General features: G+C 45.7%; 4 protein-coding genes across 4 annotated transcripts; 3 read left to right on the top strand and 1 right to left on the bottom strand.

Annotated features, from left to right (window-relative positions):
- The first annotated feature begins 5,961 nt into the window (after positions 1–5,961).
- On the top strand, positions 5,962–8,023 carry LOC128296685 (CDP-diacylglycerol--inositol 3-phosphatidyltransferase). Its single transcript, XM_053032144.1, has 4 exons — positions 5,962–6,175; positions 6,261–6,395; positions 6,630–6,783; positions 6,848–8,023. The coding sequence occupies exons 1-4, from the start codon at positions 6,121–6,123 to the stop codon at positions 7,182–7,184; spliced, it is 681 nt and encodes a 226-aa protein (XP_052888104.1). The 5' UTR covers positions 5,962–6,120; the 3' UTR covers positions 7,185–8,023.
- Positions 8,024–8,072: 49 nt separating this feature from the next.
- LOC128296684 (T-complex protein 1 subunit zeta) lies at positions 8,073–10,255 on the bottom strand. Its single transcript, XM_053032143.1, has 2 exons — positions 10,021–10,255; positions 8,073–9,820 (listed from the first exon to the last, which is right to left on the bottom strand). The coding sequence occupies exons 1-2, from the start codon at positions 10,155–10,157 to the stop codon at positions 8,362–8,364; spliced, it is 1,596 nt and encodes a 531-aa protein (XP_052888103.1). The 5' UTR covers positions 10,158–10,255; the 3' UTR covers positions 8,073–8,361.
- A 301-nt stretch (positions 10,256–10,556) lies between these two features.
- Positions 10,557–11,817, top strand: LOC128297475 (protein BCCIP homolog). Its single transcript, XM_053033119.1, has 3 exons — positions 10,557–10,751; positions 10,825–10,951; positions 11,021–11,817. Exons 1-3 carry the CDS (start codon positions 10,632–10,634, stop codon positions 11,677–11,679), a joined length of 906 nt encoding a protein of 301 aa, XP_052889079.1. The 5' UTR covers positions 10,557–10,631; the 3' UTR covers positions 11,680–11,817.
- Positions 11,818–11,926: 109 nt separating this feature from the next.
- On the top strand, positions 11,927–18,392 carry LOC128310351 (putative aminopeptidase W07G4.4). The gene is made up of 4 exons (XM_053046974.1): positions 11,927–12,048; positions 12,833–13,004; positions 16,656–18,030; positions 18,104–18,392. Exons 2-4 carry the CDS (start codon positions 12,991–12,993, stop codon positions 18,275–18,277), a joined length of 1,563 nt encoding a protein of 520 aa, XP_052902934.1. The 5' UTR covers positions 11,927–12,048; positions 12,833–12,990; the 3' UTR covers positions 18,278–18,392.
- Positions 18,393–19,124: the final 732 nt, after the last annotated feature.

Below are 19,124 nucleotides of genomic sequence, written 5' to 3'. Positions count from 1 at the left end.
CAACTTTGCAAAACCGGAACATGGGCCGGGGCGCACCCAAAACATGGTGCTTTTGTTACCAGCGTGCGTACGCGACCGTGACTTTTGATGCACGGCACGGTCAAAATCGCAGCTGCGCTTCATTTGGGAATTGTTGCAGTCTCTCGGTAGAGATGCGATCGGCAGTGAACGTCACTATCAGTGATAAGAAATCGCTCTATTCTAACAGAAGAGTTGCTCGTAAGAGTGATGAAAAGTGACTAATTTGTGACCAGTTAATTGTAGAACTTTTCCCTACTTACCTCATTCATGCACTCTGGATGGTTATCTAAATTTTGTTTACACTTTGAGAGCCGTTGAATTGCTAAAATTGTTTAAGGCACTTTTTCATCCTTTTTTCTAAAGTCTCATTCTACCCAATATATACCTACAAACTCCACATTGCATGAAACATCGCCGGAGTATGTGGGACGCTCGTGGAGGTTACTGTATTGGATCTTTGATCAATGCTGTTGCTCTTGCATCTCTGGAGATCATTCATTAATTTGAATGATATAACTTACCTTATGTACCTTGCTCTAATAACTTCGCTTGAAAAGCATGTTTTCGGTGAAGAGGACAGAATACCAATATTTTCTGTCACGACGATCCTATTCTGTCCAATAGGATTGACACGACGATTGTAGAGTTCCAAGGCTTTTAAGAGAGTTAATCCTTGTTAATCCTACTTGGAATACTTTGAGGGGCTCAGACGTAGCCTAGCTCAGAGTAATTTCATTAATTGTTCAGGGCGATTAGTTTGTTAGTACTTTCGCTCTCCATGTAATACTGGTTGCACGAATGGCTCTTAAGACAAAGCAGGGCAGTCCGTCACTGCAGATTTAGGATCTCAAGTGATTCAAATGATAGTTTGAAGAACCTGGATAACACAAAACTTGTTTGCGAGATTCAACCAAATTGAAATTAACCGAACAATAACTCGAAGGGGGTGGGTTAATATCACCCACGTGTAAATCTTCTCTTGTTGAATTGATCCAAAAAAATCAATTGAAGCTGTGTCTCAAATTTTATAATTCCAAAATATTTTACTTACTTACTTATCAGGCGCTAAAACCGCTTCGTGGACGTCCTCTAAACTGCTCACGGTCACGCTAAAAGAACTTTAAAGGCTTGGTCATCGGGTGTCATTCTTATGACATGACCAGTCTGATAGTGAGTGAATTTGTGACAGCGAGTTTATCTTACAACTCCAAGAACTCTTCATTATAGCGGCTTCCATTGTTCTTCCTTCGTCATTTTTATACAAAGTCCTTACCTCAGAGGCAAATGTGAGTACTGGAACAATATAAGTTCATTACAGATGACCTTACATTATATTTGAAGTACGATGGAATAGAAAAAAAAATATGGTGAATACTCAAACTGAAAAAAATTAGTTATTTGAATTTTATTTAACTAACTTATTTAAAAAACAAATACTAATTGAAACTCCGTTTACTCCCATTTAAGAAACATGCCACGATACGTATCTGGAAATTAAATATTCTTTACATTTGTGCCACACACATTGTACATTTATGGTCATGTTTCTAATTAATTGAATGTTTTATAAAAGTTGGACACAATGCGGTCAACTCCATTGAGAGCAGCTCCCTTGACACCCTGAAAAGGAAAACATGTAACAGACGCCGAGTTTCAGAGTTGAAAACATAAAAAATATTACACGCAAATTGCCTACCGATAGAGCATGTTTCGTACGTTCGAACCCATTGTCACGTTAAACACCGTTCAAGAGAGTCAAATAACTTACCAATCCTTTTCGCTACTGAAGATACATGGAATGATACACAGCGTGCAAGCATAATGATACATTGTTATAAAAAATGCACAAATTGCTTTACGGTTTAAATATTAAAATTTCCAAATTTTGCTTCCATTTATCTCAATACACTCCCAGCTATAACTTAAATAGATTGGATATCAGACTGAACCAGGCCGAACCAGCTTTTAAAATAACATGAATCCGAACATCAGCCCATCCATCCATGAAACCCCAGAAGCCGCAACCCACTTTTTTCCGTTGCACAATGTATATGAAAATTGCATTTTCAAATTTATGAAAATCATGTCTCCCACCTCCGCTAGTGGGACCCACCCAATCGACATCGGAGCAACATTGGCATGGTCTGTCTTTTACGGGGTGGCGAGGAAAGCTACCGGAACATGTGGGTCCCCCGTTTCGTTTTCTCCCGAGACCCATCGAGCCCGATGTCCAACCGGATGACCGAACCCGACCGGTAAAGTCGACGACTTACCACTATGCGAGTGTGCTCTTTCGGTGCTCTGCTCGCTAGATTGATCATCGGGTTCGATGTAAATGAGGGCTAGATTTCTCGCCTGACCGACATCTTGCGGCCTTGCCCGGAGCATCCCCCCATCCAGCACACAAGACACCAACGGCGTCAACAAACGGTTGGGTTAAAACGCCGGGACACAGTACCACCATTGTTGCTGCAATGCGGATTTTAAAATTCTCTACCAACCCTAGCTCAGGGAACCGCTGTTTCGCTGTTTCGTCACTCCGCAGGCCAGAGGGCCGCAGGGCACCACAACCTGTTTCGTGACTAGATTTGGTTGCTTTTTAGTTATTGTATTCCAACAATTGGACTGTACCGGCGGCAGGTCACGCAAAGCTGACAAAATCCGTCCCACGGTCCGTACACGGTGACAATCATCCCCGGTGCGGTGGCTAAAACCACGGGGAAAATATGCACACATCCAACCCTAACGCGCCTCCATGCCCTCCCCCGGAAAACCTTGAAAGCTGGGACCGTACTGATAGTGTGTGCCACCCTGCTCGGCATGCCATTCAGGTGCAACGTGTTTGTCGTGCCTAATCTGTGCCCTCTGTGAGGCACAAAGCAACAAAAAATCGGACAAGGTTTATATATATATTCATCATCCAACCCAGCACGAATAGTGCCGGGTGGCGTATCAAACGGTAGACCTACCGCTGCGGCACAAATCGTCCGAGTCCGTTCGTTCGCGCCGTATGCTCGAAAAATCGACGAAAACGATCAAACTTCCCCTGTTCGACGATTCTGCTCGGGTCACTCACCATACGGTGAAGCAATGGCGTCGCCGCACTCGTACCGGTGCACTCACAGCTGCTGTGTACAGCTTCCCCTGGCGGTACGCTGTCCTTTTAGCAGGCAGCCCCATACGGACTCGGGCTGCGTTTAGCTTCAAGTGCCACCCCTTTTGCAGTGGAGCTCAGGCAACCGGAAATCGTTGCGCCAGGTCAGGAAAACTGAACGAACGCTTTCCCCCAACACGCACCGACACACGCGTATCCTTGCCGTTCCCGCCGAAATGTTTGTGTTCCCTCTAACGGATGTTATTTTCCAACGTTTCGGAGGTTACTTCCAAATCCCTTTTTCTTTGCTTTATGTGTGTGTGTGCGGTATGGTTCGTTGATTCATTCCAACGATTTATGCAAAACAAAACAAAAAACCGAGTGCGTGAGGCACTCGATGGATGGATGATATTCCATTCACTCCATTCCATTCCACCCCCGAGGGGTAAGTTGTGATATTTTTATTTGCTACATATGTGCCCGCCTACCAAACAATCTTCGATGTCCCACGCATTTCTGATACGGTCTGATCGATTCCAGCACAAACAAGGCTACCGGTAAGAGTTCCACATCGATAAATCGTACCGTTGTTAGGCCCATCCACTTTAACCAATCTCTCACACATGCCACCGGAAGATTCGGTGGTTTCCTTCAAAAACCCATCCCGCCGTCTAGTGGTGGGTCCAGTGGTGGGCCAGGTGCCGTGTAGGGAAAGTTATGAAAATAGAAATCAAATGTGTGCCAACTGTAGGTGGAAGCAACCGTACGCTAAAGTTTATCCGTACGCGCGTAGAAGAATACACGGGTGATGGTAAAGTGATAAATAATATAGGATTATATCGTATGGCCTTCCCTTCAATGCTAATCGGGGAGCTCGGAAGGTGTTCACTACACAGGACCGACCGATGGAGTGTTTCAGCTGTATCGGTTATCGCAGGATTTCTCCTGGATCCAATCTCGAGGGAACGTTTATATTGGTGGATTTTTTTCTCCCCATAAGTTCGTAGCAATATTGAAACTCTGACAACTTTCCCGAATGAGCGAATATCTCCATTCGTGCCGCTTGTGCTTCCGGAAAAAAATTCCCCAAGAAAGAGACGGACGGTTCCTGTTGCGGTTTAATGAAATGTAAACAAGCGTTCATGAATCCACCGAACCACGAATCGAACCGATCCTTGCCATTGATTTTGTTAATTGATTCTACATGACTCCAATGCTGATGTGCGGATCCGCCGTCCCACAATCCATGGCACGTGAGGAGACTCACCGTTGGGGTAGGTGGTTGGCTGGTTTACACAAGCAAAAACTGCACAACCATCCAGCACGTCGCTTTCGGTTTGCAATCGAGAGTCTTCGATGGATCTCGATCCACCGTTCCCGTTTCCCGGACCATTAATCAATTCTGCTGCTGCTGCTGCTGCTGCTGCTGCTGCTCCCGTTCGTCGGTTACGAATGGCTACACACGCCTTTGCTGCTCGCGATGGTTGGCCAACCGTATCCTCGACGCGTGTTGGGTTTAATACACTAATTGAAAGTTTAATGGTTCAACCAACCGGCAAAGCGGGAGTAGAAGGGAAAAAAGGGAAACCATCGCATTAAAGTTCGGACGAATTCTTGGAAGATTCAGACTTATTGGAATATGTTTCGCGATGAAAGATGAATATATTTGTATGCGGATTCAGAAAGGTAATCTTTAATTTTAAATGAATATTGATTTTAATAGACATGCCACAATTTTATAATTGGGCACTAAAATCATTCCGGTAAGTTATTAGTCGACAGATTTGTATAATCACGTCACTTACAAAAATGTTCATTCCTTTGAGACATTAAAACTTTAGGACTTTTAAAACTGCCGCTTGTGTCTACTTGTAGGGAGTATATTTATCTAGTTGTTGGATAGTTACGTTGTTCTTACGATTGAGAAGCACTGGATAAAATCTCTCAACCGGCCATTTTACAGCCTGGGAAAATTATTCCACTCAATATAGCTCTTTCGAAGATAGATTCTGATTGCCCATCAGATCGCATAACAATCAGACACATGAACATCCAAAACTTACAAGCACTCGGTTTATATCATTTATCCAGTCGAATCCAGTTTTGAGGTAGGAATGTCTCATCATGAGCATGACACCGAGCGACTCAGCATGTAAAGTCCAATTTGGCCAGCTACTCTAAGCTGCTGAAAGCTCTAACCACGTGGTCGTGCAAATGATGTAGGTGTCTACAGGACCCTGATATGTTGGGGTCGAATCGCTGCTTCAATTGACCGTAATAAGTTCGTTTAATTTATAATATGCATCTTTCAATTTGTTTCAAACACATTGAGACTTGGTAAATGGTTTAATAAGTTCTCAATGGGTTTAAATTAATGATAATTATTGCTGCAACATTTGAATGTAGTCTTGCAGGTATTTTTTCATCAGGAATTTATGTGCAAAGATATAGTCTTATAAATTGTGATAATTTTACATCTATGCAGAATGCAACTACAAAAAATCATCCTTTCAATTTAATTGTGCCATTTTCAAACGTGTTCTGCACATTGCCTAACACCCGACAGATGCAAACACCCCTGCTTCTATGAAAATGTATTTTAATTACATTTGAATATAAGAGGAAATATTGGAACCAATTCATTGTCCCCGAAGTGGTAATAAATAATTTAATTTAAATATTTTCACGTAATATAATTTGGTCACTTTTGAACCCTCCTCTTGACTATAGAAAAACCTCAAGTCACAACTAACTATGGGATTTTCTCATGTATTTTCCACCACAAATGACACAGCCATCGTTCACAGCTGTCAATGGTAAGTCCAAACATAAACAGTGCAAAAATCGAATCACTTTTGGAAGTAACTTTACGCGAGCGGGGGTAAAATTCTATCGCGCAGTTTTTCCTCGCAGACACATTCGATTGCTCTCGTAGAAAAAAACGTTAGGGTTGTGGATTTCCCTTTGGAAGTAAGCTCAAGTGAATTGACCCAATATCATCCACGATGGAGGTGAAGCAAGAGCAGGAAAACATTTATCTCTTCGTACCCAACATCATTGGTAAGCCAGCATGGTGGAATCTATTGTTACAGACAGCATTATATGCGTCATCGTGATGCGATTTGTTTATTTTCTTTGGCACCAGGTTACGCACGGATCGTGTTGGCAATTGTTTCCTTCTACTACATGCCCACCGACTATGTGATTGCCAGCTGGTGCTACATCATCAGCGTACTGCTTGATGCACTCGATGGCCATGCGGCACGGCATTTCAACCAGTGTAAGTATTCAGGCCCCGCGCAACGCATTCACGGCAAAGAAAATCGATGCAACATTTTGGCTTTTTTCCGCACCATCCATTTCCGTGTCCCACCAGTGTATGCGTGTAGATTAACTTGATGTTGCATAACGAGCTAATCGAGCGCACGTATTATCTCTATTGGGGATACTTGGTTCTGTGGTGCGGTTCGATAACGATGATAGTAATGTCTCGCCCTCTGTCTATGATTTTTAGCCACCAAATTCGGTGCCATGCTGGACCAGCTTACCGATCGGTGCGGTACATGCGGTCTGCTGGTAACACTCAGCTACTTCTACCCGAAGTACATGTTCTGGTTCCAGCTTTCGATGGCAATCGATGTAGCATGCCACTGGTTCTATCTGCACACGTAAGCGAACGATGGGATGGCTCCAAAACGGTCCAAACTAAACATACCGATCTACCTTCCACAGGACGGTCCTTCAGGGCAAGACGTCGCACAAGTTTATCGACATGTCCGGTAATCCGATTATGCGTGTCTACTACACCAACCGTACCGTGCTTGGCTTCATGTGTCTGTTCAACGAGCTGTTCTATGCCGCACTGTATCTGCTCCACTTTACACCGGGTCCGCTCCTGCTGGGCTTCTCCACGTTTAAACTACTTGCGATTGTGTCATTCCCGGTCGCCATCGTCAAAACTGGTATTTCGGTAATCCACGGCTTTGTGGCCAGCTGCAACATCGGCGTAATAGACGTGGCGGAGCGTGCCGCACAGCGGGAACGCGAAGCAAACAAAAAACCGCAGTAAATCGCGGTAACTGACCGTCCCGCATGCGGCCAACATATGGAAATGTTTTTCCCCCTCGTTTTTCCCGCCAAGGGATATCCCTGTTCAAAAATGAGATGCATGCTCTTTAGATGGATGGGAGGGAGTGCTCTCTGACGGTTTGTCCGGTCTCTATTTCCGCGGCTGACATTCAGACGACCGAGACCGGGAGCTTCCGAAGCTATCCGACAAAAAACGATTTATGCCAAAGGACGACAACAGATGGAAACAATCTATTAATGTGTTTAGAAGAAAACAAATTCGTGTATTTAAGTGTTGTTAACTAATGTAGCTGAAATTTTAAATCCCCTTTCGCTGACGAAACATAAAACAAGGGATAACATTGTTTTGCACCTGAACTGCTGCATCGCGCACTGTGAACGAGACAAATTGTTAAAGCGAGTCGATGTCGAAGAAAGGGTATGGAAACGGAAACATAGTCATGCACATTCCACTGGCGCATCCACAAAACAGAAATTCAAACCGAACAATCGATATTTTGCTAATCAGAAAGATATATCTACACTCTTCCCTCGGTGTGGTACAACATTGTAGCTTCAAAGAAGTATAATTAATCGCAATTCTCCCCAGCACATAGACCCCCCTAGGTGGACGTATAGGTCATCCCGTTCGCTTAAATAGTAGTATGTACTATCGTCCGGAAAAAAATAGTAGTTGGCGTGACCAAAACTACCTTCATAAGTCAAGTGTAATCACATCAAATTGTTTAGTGTAGTTTCAAACCCATTTCATCAATGTGACTTACAAACCCTCCCTTGTGTCTACCAATAAATAGCCTTTCTCTGTATTAAATGGATAATGATTGTTGGCCTATATATAGAAAGAACAACTCGACGAAATCGTTGGCAAGTAGTAGAAACAATTAAGCTGGTGCATTTATTATTGTTATGTTCTGTGAATACAAAGCATCATTGATGCGAGTGTTACGACGTGGACTGATCGTTCCGATCCGAGAGATCAACAGAACTTCTATCTGCGTCCACGTGCAAAATGAGTAAATGATGAAAGAATAGGTGAAAACGTTAAAGAGACATAGCTTGAAGGCTTAAACGAAGCAATACGAGCGGTAGACGCTAGACGACACAACTCTGCAGACCCGCTTCGTAAGCGACTCCACAGTAAATAAGCAAAGGAGTTCTTAACCTTTAAGGCTACTCATACCGGCACGCATGATTTCGTCCACCAGCAAAATGTTAACGGCGATAATGGTAGAGGAGTTGAGAATTTGCTTCTTCACGATATAGTTATCGAACACGCCCAGATCGACCGGCTTCATCGGTTCACCGGTAGAAAGATCCAGCCCGATCGGGTCCTCGTTCAGCAACCCTTCCTCCTGCAGCCGAACGATCGTGTCCTGCGCATCGTACCCACTGTTGACGGCCAGAATCTTCGGCACCACGAGCATAGCGTCAGCGAACGCGTGAATCGCAAGCCGCGTCTTACCCTTCACGGTTTTGGCGTACTCGCGCAATTTGTTGTGCACGCGCACCTCGAAAGCACCCGCCCCCGGTATCAGCTTCTTGTCCTCGATCGCATTGTTGATCGAGCGCAGGCCATCACGAATCGCATCCTTGATTTGTGCCAGCGTGTGTTTGTTGGGGCCCTTCATCAGAATCGTTACCGACAGCGGGTTCTTGCAGTCCTCCACGAACGTGTACTTGTTCTCGCCCAGCACGTGCTCGTACACGAGTCCCGCAAACCCGAGGCACGATTCGTCCATGTTGTCGAACGAATTCATCGCCAAACCACCACAAGCCAACGCCAGACGCTCCATGTTACGGCGCTTAGCACGGCGCAACGCCACAATTCCTTCCTTCGCCAGCATATCCAACGACATCGGATCGATGCCCTTCTGGTTGATGACGACGAATGTTTTGTCCGTTCCTTCGCACACCTTACGCTTCAGCTCGATCACCTTTTTGACGCGCTCCTCGATGAACTCACGCTCGGCCAGCACAAACTTTTCGCGCTCCTCAGCCGTTTTGTAGAAGAAGCCCGAATTCACCTCCGACTTCTCGTACTCCATCGATACGTTGCACGTAAGAATGTACGCATTCGTGACGCGCTTGGGCATGTCCGGATGACGCGCGCCATGATCCATAACGATACCCTTGACCAGCTGCGTATCAGTGGCCGATTTGTGCTGCATCTCCATCAACTCCACCATGTGCAAATCGACCGGTTTGCCATCGCTGCGAATAGCTAGGATCGCATCAACGCACACATCAGTCAACAAGTCGGCCAGATCCGGGTGCACCTTGGTGCGGAGCGAGGTGCGAGCAATGTTGAGCAGATTTTCGCGATTGATCTCGATCGGGTGTGCAATCTGGTCCAGAATTTCCAACGCCTGCAACCGGGCCTGATCGAAACCTTCCGCAACGATGCGCGGATGAAGTCCATCCCCGATGTACAGATCGGCCTGTTTCAGCAACTCGCCGATGATCAACACGATCGAGGTAGTTCCATCTCCGGTTACATCGTCCTGGGCCGTACTGGCACGGGCAATCAGCGAAGCGGTCGGATGCTTAATCTGCATCTCGTGCAGCAACACATTACCATCCTTGGTTATTTTGATGTCACCGGCACCCGAAACCAGCCTAATGGAAAAGTGAGGTTAGAAATGGTCAGGTGAGTCACGTAAAAAAAGAACCACCATCTGAATTGCAAAGCTCGACCGAACGGAAAATGTTTCGTTTTTCACCGAACAGCAGCCAAATCCAATAGAGCAATTCATTTTTAATGCTTTATAGTAAGTTTTTAGCGATTTTTGGCGAACAGTTGTTCGCATCCTACTCACATTTTCATTGTTCCCTTCGGGCCGAGATTTGTCTTCATTACATCCTGAATGCCTTTCGCCGCCGTAATGTTAATCGCCAACGCTTGAGCAGCACGAGCAAACTCAGCCTTAGGATTTAGCAGACTTATAGAGGCCATTTCCCAACTGTATTACTTTTCTTTACAATTGAATCGAGAAGAAATTCAGCGACACTGCAGAGGCCCAGTCGGTGTTTCGAAGCTAAACCAGGTGTTTTCTTTGCTTCTTCACTTCTTCATAAATAATCGGACTGTCAGTCAGAAACGTCAAAAGGGGTAGGAATGGTAAATTAAAGAACGGTACAAACAAAACAATCGTGTGTAGGAAATATTCATAGAAATGCACATTGTTTCCTACTATTCGTGGAAATAAAATATAATATTCCTTCTGAACATAAAATGGAACACAAACGGATTAATTCTAGAGATATCTGCACTCCCAACACCCAATGCAAACATAATCACTCAAGTAATCAACTCGCGCTTGTTTACCAGCAACATTTTTTCTCCGGCAAACCAGCGCTCGCACGCGTTTTGTGCAACAATTGTAAATAAAGTGCATTTGCTAACATTGTGCATCGAAAACGTGTGAAAATGACCAGCAAAAAGCTAAAAGTTGAAGCCGACGATGACGAGGAGCATCGTATGGAAGCGAAAAGTGGCAGCGACGATTCGAGCGACGAGGAAAATGATGAAGCATACGAGGGCGATGAAGTGAGTTGGATAGCAAACGTGTGGGGGTTCCGCGCCGGAACTGATTCTATTTGTTTTTGTTTCCATTTACCAGGGCATTACCGTTGATTTCGAAGGACGCAATCCCATCGATCCTGATTTGGATGGCATTAAGCAGCTTTTGGGACAGCTGTTTGTAAAAGCGCACGTCGATCTGACCGAGCTGGCGGGAGTTGTTGTGGGTTGGTAGATATGCACCCGGGAGTATTGTTTGGCCCTTTTAATCATCGTGAATTGTTTGTGTATTGTAGCTCAAAACTATGTCGGTAGTGTGCTGAAGCAAGCGTACAATGATGCCGACGATGATGAGGAAGACGAGGACACGGACATGGGTGATCCCTGTCAGGTGGTGTTCGGCGTGACAACGGTAATCAATCTGGCCAACAAGCAAGAGCTCGCATCCGTCCGTCAGCTGAAGAAATTGATCTTCGAAAAGGCGGAAAAATATGCGACCGAGCTAGTCATACAGCAGTTCCGTGAAGCGCTTGAAAGTGGTTCGAAAACGACGGGACTGTTGCTGAACGAACGTTTCATCAACATTCCGGCTGCGGTTTGTGTGCCGATGTGCGAAAACCTACTCTCGGAAATGGAACGAGCACGCACAAAGGGTATGCCATTCACGTTCGACTACTACCTGATGTTCGTGAAGTACTACCAGCAAGCGGCCGATGGAGATAAACCCGCCGAGGTACTGTACAGCAACGATGAGGAAGAATATTTTATCAAGGATTCGTGCGCAAGCTTCGACTACTCCGTGCAGAAGGAAACAACCACTGCCCTGGCTGGTCAGTGGCAGAAAAAGGACGCCGAGCTGCAACCATTCCGTAAGGTGCTTCTGATCGAAGCGAGCAAACTGCCAACCATTGTTTCGTCCATCAAGAATCTGGTATCGTCAGTCACCAGCAAGTAGTCCAGATCGCTTCATATTATTTTCCACATTACGTGCGTGTGTCTAATATATAGCTGTATTTTTGTGCTACATGAAATGAAATAAACTAAAGTTCCTCGCTTACGCGTACGATGGTACCGTACCGGCGATTCCGTAAAACGAAGCGTTGAAGCAAAGCGTTTTTCTGTCACACTTGCCGCACCGCACATTCCTCACCGGTTGATGATTCATCCACAAGCGGTTTGTTTTGGTTATTTGACACTTGAACAAAACGCAACTCAGCACCAAGTTGCTTCCGTACCTTTTTTTACCGTGAATCGAGTGATATCGGACAAGAAAGGCCGAAAAGTTTCTGTATAAACAATTGCCGGCACTTTATTAATAAAACAGGTGTGGAGATTTATCAAAAGTAATGGTAATTTTGTTGCATTTCAGAATTAAAAGATACACTTCCACGGTTCTTAACCTCAAATGTATCGTGACGCTGGACTACGCGATATTCGTTAACCCTTCAGTGTCGTACATGTAGCCAAATCGCCAAACAAAATGAAATCAACCATCCGATTCATGATCGCGCTTGCTATTTTTTGCATTTTTGATCATATTTACTTTGGATTTGTTTATTGTTTTCCATTTGTGGGCCTATCGTATTTATTGGACGTGCATTATCCAACAAAAAAAAATGCGGCGCAAATGACCCTCGCTCTACGAACTGATCGAATGACTAAGGCACGGTTAGTACGCAGCTAGCACTTACTGATCGCGCCGCACAAAAGCATTATCAATCGGTAGTATAAAAGTAAATTGAATCATTCTCGTGCATCGCAATGGTTGATTGAATCATCTGTTCGTGCGTTAAATTTAGTGCATGCACAGATCGATGCCGTGCCGTGGTAGAACAACCCGCTAGTTGTGGACGTGCCGTTTCGCTACGCATGATACCTGCAGGCGAACCGGAAAGGTTCAAGGGAATAGAATATATTTTTCTTCAGAAACCATTGATTGTTCTACATCCAAACAGAGACACCCTGCAGTATAAGAGCATGCATGCTGCAGAACAATCGTTTACTTAGCGATACCAACGCAATCACAACAGTTCGGTGCCGTGTTATCAATCATCCGACCGTTTCATACAGTGTGCATTATCTCCGGGAACACTCCCTTCCATTCACAGATTACGGTTTGAAGTGGTTCGAAACGATTCGCAGCTGGACTGGAGACAGTTTCTAGTGGGAATCGGCCTCCGTGCGTGAGTACAGTGGAGTAACGCTCAGTGTTGAAGAGAAGCAGTTTCTGGACGATACGCGCCTCCGATCCAGCAACGGCTAAACGATGGGCGTCGAAAGGTAAGATAAGCTAGCTAGGTAAAGATAGTAGTGCAAATTCAAGATCAGGCTTAAAACAAGCTCGTCTGTTGCTATGTGTATTACACCGTAGGAAACAAGTGAATGACGCGATTAATGCTTCGCTTACATTCAACCACGTTCTTAACCTTCCCATACGCTTCACCCAGAACCGATCGGTGTGTTCTCCAGCGAAAGCAATCCAGACGCGTCCAGGTCTGCAATTTTGGTAAAAGAACGCCGTTAGACGAAATGTAGTCATTAACGGGGTTTTAGACGTACAACAGACAGGCCCAGACGCTTCGCGTCTTGTACGTGAGATGCGTACATTTGCGGCAATTCCGCGTTGGCTATATGGACCTCGTTACATAGAGAGTAGATGAAAAGATCCTAGATGTTGGAAGGCTGGTGGTGCGCAATTTTCTCTACCACTAGTTCCGCAAGATCCGCTAGACTGTGGGCCTCCTACCCGTTACAGTTTCGGCCGCGTACAGCTGGCTGGCGACGGTCAACGACCTGTAACGTCTTTTTCGGGCCCCGAAATGAACGGATTTTTTATGTTTGGACCGTATCTGGTCGTCGAATCCTTGGTTTTGCTGTAAGAGAGATGATTGATTGCGATTACCATGCAGCATGATTGATCGTTAGATAGCAGGGAGAATAACGTATTGTTACGGGTCATCCGAATGAATGATATGTTCTGGCAACTAATCACATAAATCATGTGATGTTCGCAAGCTGTATCAAATTGTGTTTGCATAATATACGAGCAAACTTTGCTGTGCTATGTTTCGTTATGTTGTTACAAAGGTTTTTGTTAATTTTTATTACATCATCATCATCTTCTGGATTTAAAAAAATCTTTAACAATTCCCTTAGTCAGTACAAACATATGTTACGTTCTTTTTGCACTGCCTTTTTCTCTTTGTTCTCAATATCGCTTACTTTCACCAGCGCAATATCGTATCAACCTTATCATGAATCATTCTCTTTGTGTTGCGTTTGATTCATGCTTTTAAAGCGCAGCTTTCAGTAACATGATAGTAACAACATTCTTGTCACGCTTTAATTTACCGGGTACTTTGCCAGCTGGTGCCAACTTGGTGGAATCACCCGTACTTTGTTCGCTCATGCTACCTTTAATGCCTCGTTATTGTTGCGTGACGACCGAAGGCGACGAACTCTCGAACGATGGTAAAGCAAAAACAATAAACTGTTCAACCCGTGACCCACTTTCCGAAGCGTTGCATTTGAAGCTGCATCAGAACTTTCCCCAAAAAAAGCAACTAAACGTGCGCAGAGGAACTTGTTTGGGATAAGGGTTAATTGGGTTGTGTGTTGATCATTTCGTGTCACGACAATTGCTAGTTCTTTCCGAAGGTAGTTCAGCTCAATGTCAATGTTACCAAATTAGAATCAGAAAGACTCGCCTTCGTGTCGATAGGTTTATGTTGTGACAAAGTTCCGCCTACCGTCTGTAACTGGACCACTGTTGAAGCATCCTTTGGAACGAAATGTTCCACGCGACCGCAATGGCAGTTTGTACAACGCTCAACATAACCGATCGCGATCGCGGAACAGTGGTACAGTAAAATGAAATCGTCAAATATACCGTTAAGCTTTCCTGGTCCGCCTCGTTACCCAGCCGATGAGGTAGACCGTTCTGAGTAGGAATGTTTCCATCCTGCAGGCGCGTAAATGTGCATCTGTGTCTTGCGCACGGTGCCGAGTCCGGTGGGGGTCACCCGGTACCCCGGGATGTTGGTGTATGAGTTTTATTATTATTTTTATTAGTGTTGCTGTAGGGGCCGCACAACGCAACGCAAAGAAGAAAAAAAGGCCTCCAAGTTTGCGGAGTGTATCCGGCGGTGTGGATGGGCAGCAGCAGATCTTCCTAACCTAGTTTTCCGTTTCTCCCGTATTCGCTCGGTTTCGGTACGGGTGGTGTGGGAAGGGGGATCGGCCCGTGCGGTGGGTTCTGAACGGACAAAAAGCAAACGGGTTAAGCTTTTGCCATGGCGTACTGCAAAGGTGTAGTTGAAAAGAAGGGACGCACACACAGTGTATAAGTTTTTTTTTATAGCCAACCACCCGCTGGAAGCGAGAAAGGGGATGTTTGGGTGAGGTTAATGGTAGGGTGGTCGCGGGAACAGAATAAGATGCGGAAGCGAATCGTTGGTGCGCTCGGTGGTTTTTGGAAGAAGACGAGCAAACGACGCGAACCCCGGGATGGGGATCGCTTTTTTTCTGTATTCGCTGCCGTTATTGCTACGGTCCCCAACACAACACACTTTGGCTCTGCTCGTTCGGGTTTCGCGTTCTTCATGATCCTCCGTTAATCTGTGTGTTTGCGACCCGGCAAACCACGGTTCAGGTGCTTCGGGTGCTTCGTAATGCACACAGGTTCCAAGATCGAGCGAGGCAAGGGTACGTGATCGCGCGTGCGGGTGAGTGAGATCGGGCTGGCTCGATTTGTTCTTATGTGTTTTTGCTGCATGCAGCGCCCCGTCTCGCCAGTTGTGTCTTCCCTTTTGGTGGCTTTTAACGCGTTTCTCGCGTGATGCTCTTTTTTATTTGTTACCGTTGTTGTTATTGCTTTTCTTTCGCTGGACTCCTTGAACTTCAGCGTTGCCGCCGACCTAGATTCGGAAACGGTTGCCTTCATTGTGGTTTGTATGAAGAAGGAGAAGGAATGGGAGCGGGGGAGTTCAAGAAGTGGATCGTAAGGATTGTTTGGGTAGGTGGGTGCCAGACAGTTTAACCATTGGACCGTGATCAGCAGAAATTGATGCAGCAAAATGCATATTAAACCATCCTCTAATACCAAAGCCCTACCAAAAGAGTACGTGGTACGAGATACGAAGCGCTCTCTTACGCTGATTACGTGTGTAATAAATGATAAGTTTTTTTGCTCTACTAGTTGAAGTGCTAAATAGAAAACAGACTAAAGAACATCAAGAATAATCACCATTCATTGCGATTTAAATCATTACATTTAGGGTTGGGTAACTCTGTCTCACATTCATGAATTTGATGGTTAAGAATCTCGGATTTCGAACCTTATCTTCAAATATTAATTAATCTAAATGGATACATTAACCTCGAAGCATTTTTAAATAACGAAGAATTAATTGATAGACAAGAAATCATGAAACTGCAAGCTTTTTTAAATTAACAAAGAATTCAAATAATTTTGCTCCTTTGAAGTTTCTCTTCACGATCACTTGATTCTTGAGGAAAGAAAGGACAAAATAATGCTTTATCACGATAATAAGAATAACAACTTTTTTTATATTGTAAAACATACAACTTTTTCGTCAGTTCACATATTACTCCTTACAAAGAAAAATAGGAGATTTTGTGAAAATCATGGAGTGTTTCGGGATTTCTATTTTTGTGGTAAATCACAAATCTTTAAAAAATCATAAATCGGTTGAGAATCAAATAATGATACGACTTTGTACTAAATATTCACATGAATTACACTTCTCAAAATATTTCATAAGAACATTATTAGTTAAACTCTATTTATCATACACATTATTTAATTGTTATTATAAAATAAATTGCTTCTTGTTGTTTGATAAATGATATCTTCAAATTACGATAAAGGTATTTTAACCAACGTTTGTTTTTAATTCGATTCGTTTGTAGCTATCTTCCCTGTGATGTTGTTCCGGTGGAGAATTTAACTGCGTCGCTTAACCAAACTGACCGTTACGATACGCTGTGCGTAATCGATGGTACCGCACTACCGAAGGAATTGGTGCGCCAAATCGATGAGCAGCAAAAGTTTGATGCCGGTATTGCTTCGGAAGTGAGCTGTTTCCCCCTTCAGCTTGAAAAAAATACGGTGAGGGTTGTGTACAACTGCGTTGGGGAGTTGACAGATTTCGACGACGTGCGTCGGTACGCGGAAGCGGCGGCTTGCGCTTTGCGCAGAGCTTTGAAAGCCGGTTCCAAGTATCCGGTGCTTGTGTTGCCCTTCCCTACCACACGCTTCCCGAATGCGACGATCGTGGCCCTGCTGGGCGCACTGCACGAGCTGTACGTTCCACTGCAGCTGCGTGAAGATGTGCCGGCCAGAAGCCATCGTTTTAGCAAAATTGGTGTGTATTTTGAATCGCACGCACAAAAACTGCCCGATCTCTTGCGTTTGGTGCAAACGGTGGAGGCTGGTCGGTTCGTAGCGCGCGATATCGGCGGTGGCGATCCGGAGCGTATGGCACCGCCACGTGTTGCCGACTATGTGCTGCACGCGTTCAAGTCGGGCCCGGTCAAGGTTACCGTCATCGATGATCCGCGCGTGTTTGAGCGCGACTATCCGCTGTACCAGGCAGTGAACCGTGCGGCAGGCACGGTCGAACGGCACCGTGGCCGAATCATCTTCCTCGAGTACAAGCCCCCGAACCCGGCACGCAAAACAGTTGTGCTGGTCGGCAAGGGTGTGACGTATGACACCGGCGGTGCCGATATCAAGGCGGGCGGCATCATGGCGGGTATGAGCCGTGACAAGTGTGGGGCGGCGGCTGTGGCCGGCTTTATGAAGGTAGTCGAGCAGCGCCAACCGGCCGACGTGCACGCCATTGGCGTGCTCTGCATGGTGCGCAATTCGGTCGGCGAAGAGTGCTACGTGTCGGACGAAATGTTGACCTCCCGCGCTGGTGTGCGGGTCCGCGTCGGCAACACCGATGCCGAGGGTCGCATGGCCATGGCGGATGCACTGTGTCAGATGAAGGAACGCGTATTAGCCGAGGGTCTGCCTGATCCGCACCTTTACACGATCGCCACGCTTACCGGGCACGCCGTGCTGGCCGTCGGTAATAGCGCCATCGTAATGGACAACGGTCCAGCACGAGCCGTCGATCATGGGTTGCAGCTGCAGCGTGCCGGAGAAGCGGTTGGTGATCCGTTCGAGATATCCGTTTTGCGTCGCGAGGACTTTGATTTTCACAAAGGCAAATGTTACGGTGAGGATGTACTGCAGGCAAACAATCTCCCATCGAGCAGAACTCCCCGCGGGCATCAGGTACATTGGGCTTCGATAACGATCTAGACGTATGTGTTATATTCTTATTTTGAATGTTTGTTTTCCGTAACAGGGACCAGCGGCATTTTTGATGCTTGCCACCGGGCTGGACAAGTGCGGATTGGGATCTTCCCATCCGATCAAGTATTCCCATCTCGACATCGCGGGCAGTGCTGGAGACGTTCCACATACACCGACCGGATCACCGATTCTGGCCCTGGCGCAGGCTCACCTGGACATGGTTTAGTGTGTACCCAGTGAAGCCACGACAATTATCGATCTGGATTGAATTTCATTCTCATATATGAAATAAAGCTACGCATTTGCTAATGGTGATGGTTTATTTTACAACATCAGCTAACAGTCGAGTTGTGTGAGATTTTACTTTCGATTACCACCTTATGTCTACAAATTAGCGATTGCTGTTTTCTCTTGTCTCCCATATGCCCATATTCCAATGCTACATTACATCTTCCGCTATTCGCGAACCGATCTCATTTCCAAACAGAGAAACACTGGTACCGGGGAGCAGCTGGCGCTCGATCCCAGAGCACCCTCGTGCGGGAGTGGCATTACACCAATGTGCGAACGATCACCAAACTGACATTGTGGACACGGGGCTGTCCGCAAAAACGCTTAACCGTTGAACAGTACGGGCGTGTACGTTGCGGTCCGACCAGTTGGTAATAGGTGGTCCGTTAGGGAAACCGAAATCTCAACGCCGCGAAACAATCTGTTCGTACGGGGTTGTTCGCTCTCGCTCGCGATTACCTTTCGCCCCGGCTGCTGTTGGCCGATCGCTAGCTCGCTGGTCTGGTGAAAGTGCTGCAACACCCAGTGCGGGAAGGTTCATTGAACGCGGAAATCGTGTGATCCCGCGTATGAAAACCCACCCCAATACGCAATACCGGGACCACGGTTGCTGGTGTGGTGTACCGGGGTGGTGGTAAATAAAACTGTGCTTAATGTGCGTTTCCTTAAGTGGCTTTTGCAATGTCCGAAGCGCATTGCCGTGGTTGTGTGTGTTTGTGGTTCATTTCATTCGGTTTGCTGCTGTTATGTTTCTCTTACATTTTTATGCTTTTATTTGTATT

This window comes from Anopheles moucheti, chromosome 2, assembly GCF_943734755.1.
Source record: "Anopheles moucheti chromosome 2, idAnoMoucSN_F20_07, whole genome shotgun sequence".
Classification (NCBI taxonomy): Eukaryota; Metazoa; Arthropoda; class Insecta; order Diptera; family Culicidae; genus Anopheles; species Anopheles moucheti.
The sequence above is the reverse complement of the archived record's forward strand: the minus strand, read 5'-3'. Positions and strand labels throughout refer to the sequence as shown.

Bases quoted from the DNA above. Each gene is read 5' to 3' on its own strand.
- LOC128297475 (XM_053033119.1), top strand. From the start codon at position 10,632: ATGACCAGCAAAAAGCTAAAAGTTGAAGCCGACGATGACGAGGAGCAT. The intron at 10,752-10,824 runs GTGAGTTGGATA...TCCATTTACCAG, and splicing joins AAGCATACGAGGGCGATGAA to GGCATTACCGTTGATTTCGA. The intron at 10,952-11,020 runs GTTGGTAGATAT...TGTGTATTGTAG, and splicing joins GCTGGCGGGAGTTGTTGTGG to CTCAAAACTATGTCGGTAGT.
- LOC128296685 (XM_053032144.1), top strand. From the start codon at position 6,121: ATGGAGGTGAAGCAAGAGCAGGAAAACATTTATCTCTTCGTACCCAAC. The intron at 6,176-6,260 runs GTAAGCCAGCAT...CTTTGGCACCAG, and splicing joins CTTCGTACCCAACATCATTG to GTTACGCACGGATCGTGTTG. The intron at 6,784-6,847 runs GTAAGCGAACGA...TACCTTCCACAG, and splicing joins CACTGGTTCTATCTGCACAC to GACGGTCCTTCAGGGCAAGA.
- LOC128310351 (XM_053046974.1), top strand. The intron at 18,031-18,103 runs GTACATTGGGCT...TTTCCGTAACAG, and splicing joins GAACTCCCCGCGGGCATCAG to GGACCAGCGGCATTTTTGAT.
- LOC128296684 (XM_053032143.1), bottom strand. From the start codon at position 10,157: ATGGCCTCTATAAGTCTGCTAAATCCTAAGGCTGAGTTTGCTCGTGCT. The intron at 9,821-10,020 runs GTGAGTAGGATG...CTTTTCCATTAG, and splicing joins CCGAAGGGAACAATGAAAAT to GCTGGTTTCGGGTGCCGGTG.